General features: G+C 39.4%; 1 protein-coding gene across 1 annotated transcript; it reads right to left on the bottom strand.

Moving 5' to 3' along the window:
- Positions 1–1135: 1135 nt before the first annotated feature.
- On the bottom strand, positions 1136–8054 carry tnfaip6 (tumor necrosis factor, alpha-induced protein 6). Its single transcript, XM_080456921.1, has 6 exons — positions 7839–8054; positions 5128–5265; positions 3884–4045; positions 2158–2386; positions 1870–1910; positions 1136–1365 (listed from the first exon to the last, which is right to left on the bottom strand). The coding sequence occupies exons 1-6, from the start codon at positions 7936–7938 to the stop codon at positions 1238–1240; spliced, it is 798 nt and encodes a 265-aa protein (XP_080313047.1). The 5' UTR covers positions 7939–8054; the 3' UTR covers positions 1136–1237.
- Between the last annotated feature and the right edge of the window lie 4819 nt (positions 8055–12873).

Below are 12873 nucleotides of genomic sequence, written 5' to 3'. Positions count from 1 at the left end.
CATGTAAAATGGTGTCTTATAAATCCAAGAGGGTTGGGCACACACACAAAAATAAAATAATCAATCAATCATCACTAAGTCTTACTGTATCTTATCTTATCTTATCTAATCTTATCTTATCTTAAAGGTAGGGTAAGTGATATTCTTTGGTTAAAATAAGTGTCAAATAGCTCTATATTCTGATAGTACTCCTTGCTATAGTGTTTGCTCAGTAACAGGAGTCTCTCCATGTCTCTCCAGCTCTTTATTAAACAGAAAATTCATGTTCAGGTCAGGATACCAATTTTATCCAATCAGGATAGAGAACTCAGACAAGGATACAGATTAAACAAGTGCAATTGGAAGTGATGACACAAAGAAATGAGCAGACAAATGAGCACAAGATTGGAACTGTAACACTATGAAATTGAAGTTGATAAATGGGTACTCTCTCCTGATTGGCTGACATATTGCCACCAAAATGTATTTTCTGTTTATTAAAGAGCTGGAGATATGGGGAGACCAAATACACCTACAGTATTTGATTTCATTCCATGCTCCAGGGATTCAGGACAGTCCTCTGTAAAACTGATTGTGATTGTGATCCCACTTATAGAGCGGTTTCTTCCGGTTTTTTGAACCACTTAAAGACCCATATACTTTGTTGATCAGGTTCCCTCAGGGGTCTATACATGGTCCCTCTAAACAAAATCTCTTCACTCTTCTCTTAACCAAAAATAGCTGATCTACAAGCTCACAACGAATCGTAATGCGATGTGTTGTGAGCTTGTTGATCTGCTATCTTCACTTTATTATGACATGCCTAGAATAGGGACGCTAGGTTCATGTGGTTAATGTGCTCTTTTTGTCACTTATTACTACAAAGTTGTCAACAGTGAGCTCCAATCAATAGCATTGTTAATTAATGTGTTTCTATGTCTGGGAATGGACCCTGACCAAGCATAGAAACATATTCATCCACTCTCCCTATAAAAAATGGTCTCAGAATATCATAATTGAATTCCCAATATTCATGCTATTTATAAAATGATGGTCAAGTTTTTCTTTGCTTCTCTTTTTTCTGCTGTGTGACCATAATTGTCAAGCAAGTAGTCAGTGAAAATAAATGGACAGAAAGTTTAACACAATGGCTGTTTATTTCTCATTGTTTCTTTGATTAGATACAGTACAAAGATTTGTTACATGAGTTAAAGAACAACATCATATATACACTAGCAACAGGAATAGCACCAGTGTGTTATAACTGAGTGAAATAGTCAGTGTCATTCTGCGAGAAGAGGGACGCGTTGAAGGCAATGTACTGTAGCTTGAAGCCGCCAGCAGTGACTGAAGCGTCAGAGAGAAACTTTATTGTCATCACATTTCCTGCAGGGTAAGACAAAGTGGGGCTGTCATTATATAGAGAAAAACGCTAAATGCTTTATGCAGTGGCGACATCTGAATTTCCCAATTGGGATCGATATAGGTCTATCTCATCTTATGAGCCCTACTGATTTTACTTCATGCCCTTTCCTTTAGCATACCCGTTGTCAAGCCAAAATGTAAACTTTGCACACAAGATATCTCATAATCTAAAAGCAGTGCCCTAGCCAGATTGAAGGATATATTGGTTTTGGGGCCTCCATGGCCTTTCCTCTAGCACCACCGTTTGGCCAAAATGTCCCATTTGGTGTAACAAGCCTCTAAGTTGTGTTTTTATTATGGTCCACTGGTGCAGCAGTGTGCCCACATTTCTCGGATAACAAAGCAGTCTGACAGACTGAGGTAGGTTGTTGATAATAAAAGGAGGAAACAAAACAGGACCAGTATCAATTCAGTCAAAGACAGTAGCACTATCACAACAAAACAAATAATATAATGAGATCTCACCTGTGCTAATGATGTCATCTGGTAAATAATCACCACAGAACCTGCAAACAGATAACATAGATAAACATGAGTATCAGAACAATTCACCCAAAGCTTAACTTTCTGAAGGTGCCTACATATGACATGAACTCTGCAAAGTAAAATCCTCAGAGTTAATTTAAGTGTACAAATGGATCAATGAGCACTGAGGACTTTACTGTGTACTCTTCAATCCTGAATCAAAGACAGCTGTATTGAATCTGTTCCATTCTATTCTATTTAGACTACCCAGTAGGCAGTGAATCTTACCTCCCAGCAAAACCAGAGACGTCATCGTAGCTGTCGTAAACATCCAAGTAGTCTGCGAGACAAGATGTATCGTCCTCCACGTCAAACTCCAGGAAGTACAGGCGGATCCTCTGGCCATAACGTACACGGATATGCCAGTAACAAATCTGCTCGTCCTGATACTCCTCGGGGTAGCCAGGAGACTGAAGGGTTTTCTGCTGGTCTGTCAGCACACCACCGCACTCCTTGGCTGTGGGAAACATCAACATCAAAAGATGAGAATTCATGTACTCATGTACAACCCAAGGGTTGTTGGGTTTTGGGTCTATGACTTGCATGTGAGCCCTGAATTGAATCACAATTGGAGAAAATAAAGTCCTTTTGTTGACTGAGAGAAATCAACAGCACATGTGCAAATTAGTGACAATGACATCAAAAGTCTTTATTTCCCTCTACATTTGCTAAAGGGGGAAGAGGTAAGTATATAATTGTAGGCTATTTAATGAGTATGATTAAAACCATAGGCCTACTGCAGTCTTAGATCAAACATTGAAAACCATCCAAATGTTGCTTATGAGACATAAAATAAATTAAAGTAGTAAGGAAACAAATTTAAATGTTGACTATCTCCATAAAATGAGTCTCTCAAGACTGAATGGTTGGCTCACACAATTTCCAAATAATTCCGCCTAAAGGTCATTACACACCGGCGATTATGCGAATATACGCAAAATTCGGACTCGGTCCGAATAAATAAAAGACGCTTTTTAGCTAAAATTAAAGGAAATATTATTTAAATACAATGTCATGAAATTGAGAGAAATGTAACCATCCAACTACTCTACTGTATTTTGAGCATATAAAAAACGTTCAAAATTTAAAATAAATTGCAGATCGCTTTTTTGTAATATTATGTATCTTTTGTATGCTTTAAAAGATATATATGTACACTTCTATTAGTATCTACAGAAGTATTTATTGGTTGCTACCCTTTCTGTATCTGGACAGTATTTTCTTATTGCAGTACTGCCTTTGGCAACTGAATTTCCCCCACAAGATGAATCAAGGTCTATCTATGTACTGTAGATCTATATGCTCACAACATGTCGCATCACGGCACATTTTGCTATTATACAACACAGTATAGAGGGCTTGAGTGGTTAATGGGATGGGCAAGTGAATACGTTTTAGCAAGTAAGGAATCTAGTATCAAGGACAGTGAAAATAAATGAATCAACGGTGTCGTGACTTTGTTCCATGTGAAAGAATGTAGAGAAACACTCAGTGGTGACGGCTACAGTTCTATGTCACCCCCAGCCTGCCTCTCAGTTATCAGCAGCTGTGTCTCAAAGTTGGTTAATCGCTTTCAGGGTGGAAGTGAGATTGTGGTTTTGAACCAAAAAAACGTTGTGTTCTGTAGTCCCATCATTTGTCTACACATTTTTTTAAAAATCATTATTTTGTTATTGTGTACTTCCATTTTAACTTCAAGTTGTGGTGATGAATGTGAAGCTAGGTTGTATCTGCAGAAGGAAAACATACTGTACTTGGAGACACTGTGTAACCACATCGCTGTTTACTGCCTTGAGCCTGTGTGCCCTAACCTCACCCAGTGGCACTCACGTCTCTCCCTGTCTCTGACTCAACCACAATCACACAGTCATCTCATACACTCATGGACGACTAACACCCCCACCCAGGATTACCAAAAACAGCATTTGTCATTATGTGTAATGTATATACTCACCTTCTGGGTTGTAGCAGTACACGTCCCATTTCTCGTTTTTGTTTAGCCTGTAGCCATAGTCGATAATGCCAACCTTACCAAAGCCACAGTTGGCGCCTGGTTTAACAATGGGGTAGCCAACGCGCCCTTTGTCAAACCATCCAGCTGCACAAACATGTAAGCCTAGAAAAATAGAAACAAATTGAATAATATTACTATAAAACAAGATTGGAGAATTATCACAATGGACACGATTACAATTGTCACATCAAATTCTCATGATATTCTCATGAGTGAATCATTATATTGCAGTTCACTGACCAACCAGCGTCTTTCTTTCAAAATGACCTCAAAATGCCAGTGAAAAAAGGAGCCTTCTTTTGAGGATGTTGTTGATGCTGATATTGGAGGCCAACTGGGGCCATAGGCTACGTAATGATCTCCTTTGTGTCTGTGGTCCAGTTACAATCAGCAGACCACAGCTAGAAAAGCTGAGATAAAAGGAGACCTCCTAGGAAGATGCCATGGGGAAACTCAGCTGTAATCACTGACAAGCGTGTGGAACTTACCAGAGCCGAGGCCTGGAATCAATCTCTGTGCCATGGGAACAGTAATGTTGCCCACACAAGCAGGTGTTAACAGGCCTGTATTATACTGGTGGGGCTCACTGACATTTGACATGGAGTCATCGAAGAGCACCAAGCCGAGCAGAGAAGTGCTTCAGTCAGCATGGCCCCATAATATCTAGCCCCTGAACAAATCAAACCTTTTTACACACTTTACAAGCATTCCAAAGGCATCAAATATACAGTATATTCTCAATCATGTTGCCATAACCACATGAACCCTATGAACCCTAGCATTCTGGGGCAAACGTTTTGGCGAAAATAGAAGATCGGAGACTTATACGGTTTATAGGGTTTCAGTATATACGTAGGGTTTAAGTGGTTAAAGACCTCCCCATTTGGATTTGGAGCATGAACACGCTTGTAAGAAGAAATGAGACCCAACAGATTCATTTCATGGGAGAAAGTCAAGAAAAACACAGCCCTTCCTGCCAAAGTTTAAAGGCTGGCGGGTGTAAACAGTTTGTTACTGACTGTACATATGTGCTTAGACAAACTGTGAGACAACCAATGGGCTAATGGGCTTACATAAACTTCATGGACAGGTTTGAGGTGATACTGACAGAATCCGACTGGAGACCAATGCGAGATACAGTGGATTCAAAGTTCATGCATATGTTTGTGTGTGTTTGTGCAGACCTATCTGACGAGCTGCCTCCAGTTGTTCATAAGAGGCCAGCTTTCCTCCCTCAAAATTGCAGACAGCCTTGGCCTCTTTATAGGTCAGCTGATATCGTCCTTTGCGTGATTCCCTGTGGTACACTCCAGCAGCCTGTTCTGTAAGATGAAAGTAGACAGAAACACATTTTCCAGCCAACAGTAAAATCCTCAGTATTAAAGGTGTGATATATTTTGGTAAAAAATAAAGTTAAAGCTCTGTATTCCGATAGTAATCATTGTATCGAGTGTTTGTTCAGCAACATTTTCATTGTTTGTTCAGCAACATTTTCAGGTGGATTACCAATTTCATCCAATTGGGAGAGAGATACTCACAAAGATCATTTATCAGCTTCAATCTTATGTGTGTTCAAGTTCCAATTTTGTCTGCTAATTTTCTTCTTCTTCCAATTTCACTATGGGTTCTCTTTCCTGACTGGATGAAATTGTTATTGCGATCTAAAAATGCTGGATGGGGAGACCTGTTACTGAACAAACACTCTATATATATAGCAATGCTTGCTGAATATACTGTACAGATGTTTAAGACTTACAGTATTTTTACCAAAAAATATCACTTTACAGTACCTTTAATTTAAAATTGTACAATTTTACACTCTCAGTGAAGACTGAGGTGTGCGCTGTGTACCACTGTCACATGCCATGAGAGAACTCACACTCTGCCAGTGCCTGTGTGGTGTCCCATTGTGTACCAGCTACAATGATTTGTATCCAAGCAACCTGATACACATATACAAGATTTCACTTTGCTTTACAGCTTTCAAGAAACCTTTCCAGGGACCCTAGTACAAGCATGTGTGAATGCATTCAGGGAACAATACAAGATCGAGTTATAGTGGAGAGACATCTATCAAGAGTGTTTATGGAGAAGTCCAGATTACAGTACATTGCTCTCTATTGTGGCAATGGTCGTAACCTAGGCTTTCTCAATAGGGAGCCTTCTGCTGAGCCTGTTTTGTTAATCACGCATGCATGATCTTGCAAAGCTTGCGGAGTGTGCTCCAAATTAGCCTCAAGTCAATATTCTCATCTAGTTAACCTGTTCATTTGAAGTGCTTTGCCCTCTTCAATCCCCTGTTGTGCTATGTGCCTCGCTACCACAGGAGCCATCTGCCTTTTCACCAAATCATTTCTATACCATTGTTTCTGTACCATTCCTGTTCACATAATTTAGTTCCAGTACCATTCCTGTTCACATAACTTAGTTCCAGTACCATTCCTGTTCACATAACTTAGTTCCAGTACCATTCCTGTTCACGTAACTTAGTTCCAGTACCATTCCTGTTCACGTAACTTAGTTCCAGCTACTGTGTTCTAATCTACGCATATCAGGGCTGCAACTATCGATTACTTTTTCAATGGTCTTTCAATGGTGTTGCGCAAAAGTAGAGAAAAAAAGGTCTAAAATGAAAATCCTTTACATTTTCAATTATCGATTAAATTGATGACTTTGATTAACTGTTGCACCCCTACTATATCAATTTTCAGAATTCAAGAAACACAAATGAATCAATGAAACATTTCAAGCCATCCATTATCTTTTCACCCAGAAAACATGTGATACACATAATATACATGGAAAGGTTCTCATCAGATGTTAGGAACATGGTGTTTACAGTATGTGTAGGAATAACAGACAATAACGGCCAAATATATTAACTATTAAAAAAAACTCATATTCAATGTTTAAAATACGATATGGTATAATATTATTTGGCTTCCTCTCTCTCACCTCTATAAAACACCAAGCAGATGGTCTTCAAAATAAGTGTCAGAGGCCCATGTTATAAGTGGAAGACAAATAGTTGTTAGGATCTCTGAATTAATGTATGGACACAAAGAGGAGGTTCTAATACTTTCCTACATCAATTACTCATCCCTCAGTGACAAGATGGGGTTGGTTCTGGTTTATATATCTATTCCTTTAATGTAGCCTAAATGCATTTGGACATGGCTAAGATTAAGTCATTTCCTGTTGTTATGCTGGTCTCATACAACACTCAATCAAGTAATAAACATGCCCCCCTCCCACTGTGACACATTTGAACACATGCAGAGTCCCCTGCTGTATCATAAAAAAATATTGGGTGATCATTGCTGATTTATGACAATTCATCCTTAATATTTGTCTATATATCCAAAGGAAAAAAGGGAAAGTTTAATTTCTAGTTTTACTGAAATAAAGAAAGGCCAAAGATCAAATGATTACATTAAACTCAATTGCCACTAAGTTTGTAATCTGTCAAATTGCAGACACAAAATATGAGTTGTTTATACTCAAATGAAGGTCTATTTCAACTTTCAAGTAGTAAAGTTAAGCAGGTTAGCCCGAATCCTTAAAATGATGCTCACGTGCACTGCATGGGAAAGATAAATTAAAACTCAAATTAAGTCCATACAGAAAAAGATTATGATCACACATCCCCAATGTGTGTGTGTGTGTGTGTGTGTGTGTGTGTGTGTGTGTGTGTGTGTGTGTGTGTGTGTGTGTGTGTGTGTGTGTGTGTGTGTGTGTGTGTGTGTGCGCCCGCGCATGTAGCTCAAAACAATCTTGAAAAATGTTGAGATTGAAGACCATGACCATTACATGAGGATTCTGAGGCAAATACATTTAGTCAAACATTTAGAACACTGTCTGACACCAAAAAGTTATTAATAAATACATATATTACCAAGCCATATGGAATTATGAAATATTCCATTTCTGAAGCCCCATGCTTGCGCCTCTTTCAGCAGGAACCCAACTGCCCAGAGGAAGAAAAAGAAGCGCATCCTGGTACAGATCCTTGGTCCTTGGTCCTCTGATCCTCTCCTCTCTTTCAGCCAGATGTTTCCCTGCGCCAAGCTTGTTCACAGTGTAATGCAACTCATCTGGACATGGCCTTGCTTATATAGTGACTGACTCTCCACTCACTCACCGTGCTGTGTTCTACTTCCAAAACAATCCAGTAAGTGGCGTTGCTCAAGGCAGGGAATTCAACGGAATGGGGGGGGGGGGACCTGGAAAACACATTGTCGCCCGAACATGATGTTGCTGGAGGCTTTTCCAGATGTGAAATATTGTCAACTTAATGAAGAATATAATTTCGCATCATTAACGGTTAACCCATTCTGGGTTGAAAATTAGACCATGCGCTCTGCCCAAGCCATATCTTGTAGCAATTTGATCTCTTCCTGTCCCTTCAAACGGGCGCATTTGGCTATTTCTAGGCAACACAACGTTCAGTTATGTTTTCTGTGGTAAAAGTACGAAATGATCCAGTGTAGCCTAAACTGGCCTAGATTATTGTCTCCGCCAGGCCGAAAGGCATAGCGAGACATGTTTTGCAGCACCCTGTCCGTGTGTGTGTGTGTGTGTGTGTGTGTGTGTGTGCGCATGCGTGCGTGCGTGCGTGCGTGCAGCGTGCTTGTGTGCATGTGTGTCTGTGACCAGCTAGGCACCATTGGGCCGTTTGCAAATGAAACTGTGCATGCACACTCCCTGGATGCCAGAGCAGAACCTCTGGCCCGAAATTTTCCGATCGGCCTGTTATAGCGCCACCAGGAGGCCAATTTTTGCACCAATTTTTTTTTTTACTGTAGTCCTACAGATTTTGTCCAATCATGATCACACACATCGGTACACAGTATCTCTATAGTCATTAAACGAAACGGGTCTTTCAGAGTTTTCATATTCCATCCTGATTGGCTAAGATTGGCTTCCAAAGTTTGCAGGAGTGCTCCGTTTTGAACAAAATGCCTCAAATCATGAACATAGCGTGCGATTTCCGTGAAATTTTGCGCTATAGAGTACAGAAGTCCTGAGGTCACGCGTCCATCCCCTGGGTTGTAAAGTAATTTCTCTATGGAGAATAACATTGGGTCATCATAGAATCGTCTCATATAAGAATTGTGGTCAGAAATAAACAAACTGTCTCTGCTATATTGTCAGGGAGGTGGCTCTGTATCGTTTATAATAGTCAGTCACTCATTTTTAAAACAGTACGTTTCTGGCGAAATTTTTTATCCATTTCCTGCTCCCGAAGTCTGGGGTGACCAATCAGGGCCCAGTATTCAAATATGGGAGACTGTAATTGGTAGTTGGTTGTAGGTCTAACCAATTGCGTCCAGAGCCATTCTTTTGATCCCGCCCCCTGGGAAAAGAACTTCCTCACATAAGCACCAGACTCATATCCACGCAGTAATATAGTCTGGCCACACGAGGCTAACAATAACCTACCTGACCTGGCGGAGACCTGTGCTCCGAGGAGCACTTTTTCTAGTTGTTTATGTAACTTATTCAATTGGCGTAACTGTAGCGAGAGAGCAGGGACAACATTCTTATAGTGTCAATCTTGCCAATTCACAAAATCACTATCAAATTCCATGTTAAACATCTGCAAACAGACCTAAGTATTAAACTATTTCCCTAGACAACTAGCGCATGGTCAGCAATTTGATATAAGAAACTGATAGACCCTATTGGTTAACTTCAATATCAACATTTCTTCCCATGCACTGATGCACTCTCAAATCGGGGACTGAAAATGCTTATGTGAAATTGAACACATAAGCTGTGGGGGTAAAATGGTGTTGAATTGGTTCCAGACCTGACAGGAAATGAGCAGTACCTTCCCAGCGTGCCTCTCCCATTCAACACCCCCACGTGGAAACTCTGCTGCATGCAGCCATGCACAGTAATTGTCATGCGTTATTACAGTTGCAATTTAATAGGGAGCTCTTCGTCTTTTCCAATACAGTGAAGCTAATTGCTAACAGCTTTGAGTGAGCATTTACTCATTACAAGAATTATTTGTCCCGTTGAAAAATCACATAAAGAATGTAGGTTTGTGAATAATAGGCTATTATGCCTGCATGCAGAATCCATGTTAGCCTAAATGCATAAACAAACTACTTAAGTAAAAACAGCACAGGCATACAGGCTACGTTTTTGGCAGAACCTATATGAGCTGTTTCTTGGATAGCCTACACAACATGGATTCAACTCTTGATAGTTATTTTTTGTGCTGAATGTGAAGTTGCTTTTTGTTTGCATAAGCAAGTGGATAGAAGTCAATAATACAATTAATAGACCAAATGAAGCAAAGGCATTTGTATCTTGAATCAAGGTGATTCACATTTGACCACAAATTTAGATTTAGAATTTAATGTGTGTCTATTTTTACAAATACGGAAATACTTTGAAGGCCGAGTCATTCAAAAGTAGGTCACTTTGACAAAGACTTTGAACAGTCACAGCTCATGCATATAGGATACTCTGTTCTGGACTTCATTTTAAAAGTCCCCAACCCTGAAAAATTGCCTACTGTTGTTCCCAAGGTCAGGAGGACAGAAACACTTCACACGGGACCGGTTTGGTTAGTTTAATTTGCTTTGGGTCAGAGGTGAGAGAGAATCCCTGCTGACGTGATTAAAATATTTGACCTTTTGCTCCATAAAATACATCCACCATCATTCGGAGGATTTCCCTTGAGCAGTGGTGCAACTTAAGTGCAACATGTGGGCAATAATTACTGGAATCACTGGAATTCCAAACACACACACACACACACACACACACACACACACACACACACACACACACACACACACACACACACACACAAAACATGTTTCTGGAGCCACACTTGTTTTATTGTCCAGAGTCTCTGTGGCCATGTGTGACCACTGTGAAGTTATAACCCCACATGGACATGAAACACAACGGGTGTGGATAGAAAGAGGATGGAGGGATAGAGAGACATGATGCAAAGGGGAAATAATGAGGTCTTCGTTCCAGAAATGGTTTTTACTGTACCTACTGACAGAGCAGCTTCCATGACCTAACATCCTGCCACTGGCTTGAGCCAAACTGGTGGCGGTGCTGCTCTCTCTGTTGGTCTGGGTCTAACACACACACACACACACACACACACACACACACACACACACACACACACACACACACACACACACACACACACACACACACACACACACACACACACACACACACACACACACACACACACACACACACACACACACACAGGATCATTATTTTGTTCTGTATGGAATTTGAGTTTTATTTATCTTCCCCATGCAGTGAGCATCATTTTAAGGATTCAGGCTAACCTGCTTAACGTTTCTACTTGAAAGTTGAAATAGACCTTCATTATTCACTCATATTATATGTCTGCAATTTGACAGATTACAGATTTATTTAACATAAGAGTTTTTAATCACTTGCTCCCTGACCGATTCTACTGTAGGCCAAGTCAAGCATACTTAGTTTATATCAGTCCAAGCAGATGTGGCATAGGCTACTGCATTTCATAGTAGGGGTGCAACAGTTAATTGAACTAATCAATTTAATCAATTAATATAAATTTGCTATAAAATATGCAATAAAAAAAAAAGTGCAACACAGAAGAGGGCCAAGTGGTTAATCAGACTAATCCATAATAATATATATATATTTTTTTAAACATAAATTTGTAAATGTCTCATGTCGATTTGTTGATATATATATATATATATATATATATATATATATATATATATATATATATATATATATATATATATATATATATGTATATAAGGTTTCATATAAAATAGTCACCAACAGTACAAACCTTGAAAATAGAAAGTTTTTAATGACAAGTTTCATCCAATAGATGGCAGCATAAGCCTGGATATTTAAGTAATTCATTTTTCAAGGATCATAATTTCTTTAAATTTGAAATGTTCACATTTTGTGTTCACATGTCTATTCCATGTGATATGGACAGGCCTTTATCAAATGACTTGAGGTGATATTAATAAATAATAATCGTAGAATAATTGAATGGAAAATATGACGGTAAATAAATTAAAGTTTATATCCCAAATGTCCTACAGGGGGAGCAATGTTAAAAGAAATCTGAGATCTCCTGTCTACAATGTGAAATTTCACACCACAGCAGACAAAGAAAATCACACCACTGTTCACAATATGTAATTACCTGATTTAAACCAGCTATGGGAATGAGCCCACACAATACAGTCACTGAAACTTTCTACAGTCACTGAATTCTATCATTTGGTCTTTCTCTGAATGCCACTACATACTTTGCAATCCCATTTCAGATATTATGTAATCTTGATGACATATATAGGTCATCCAATTGCAAGAATCAGGTCATCACTCCCAGTGTGTATGCATTAGTGATGTCAACATAACAAATTGAAGGAAGAGGGGTATCTATGTTTGTGTTTTACTGTACTGTTTAGCACTAAACAGCAGATTAACAGTAATGTATTCGACAACAGGAAAACCGTACCACAGCAATGTGACATTGTGATGATTTCTATGATTCACATAACATTTGTGAGAGTTAAGTCACAAAACGCTCTAGGGCTAGGCCAATTGAACAACTTGGCTTAAATCATGCAGTTGGCATGGTGAGAGCAACCATCTGAGGGCAGCACACCCTGGTGTCATATGCATGGAAGTGTGTTTATGCCAACAAAGAGGCCTGGTGATGTGCAAGCTGCTGACACACACATGGACTTGTCTGAAAACCTCCCATTTCTCATATTGTCTGTCTCTGGAGTGGACCTGGGAACTAGGCTGTAGTTTAAACAAAACATTTACATCACAATGAGACGTTAATCCACCACAAAAAAAAAGCTGTCACAGCTTCTGTCCTCCATCCCTGTACCCCAGAGCAGAGCAAAGTGTTT

The sequence above is a fragment of the Gymnoscopelus braueri genome (assembly GCF_963280865.1).
Source record: "Gymnoscopelus braueri genome assembly, chromosome: 18".
Lineage (NCBI taxonomy): Eukaryota > Metazoa > Chordata > Actinopteri > Myctophiformes > Myctophidae > Gymnoscopelus > Gymnoscopelus braueri.
Note: the sequence above shows the minus strand (reverse complement) of the source record. Positions and strands in the feature narration are given on the sequence as shown.

Excerpts from the sequence above, each read along its gene's own strand:
- tnfaip6 (XM_080456921.1), bottom strand. The coding sequence starts at position 7,938 with ATGCGCTTCTTTTTCTTCCTCTGGGCAGTTGGGTTCCTGCTGAAAGAG. Across the intron at positions 4,046-5,127 it reads GGAGGCAGCTCGTCAGATAG|GCTTACATGTTTGTGCAGCT; the intron begins GTCTGCACAAAC and ends CTATTTTTCTAG. Across the intron at positions 1,911-2,157 it reads GTCTCTGGTTTTGCTGGGAG|GTTCTGTGGTGATTATTTAC; the intron begins GTAAGATTCACT and ends ATCTGTTTGCAG.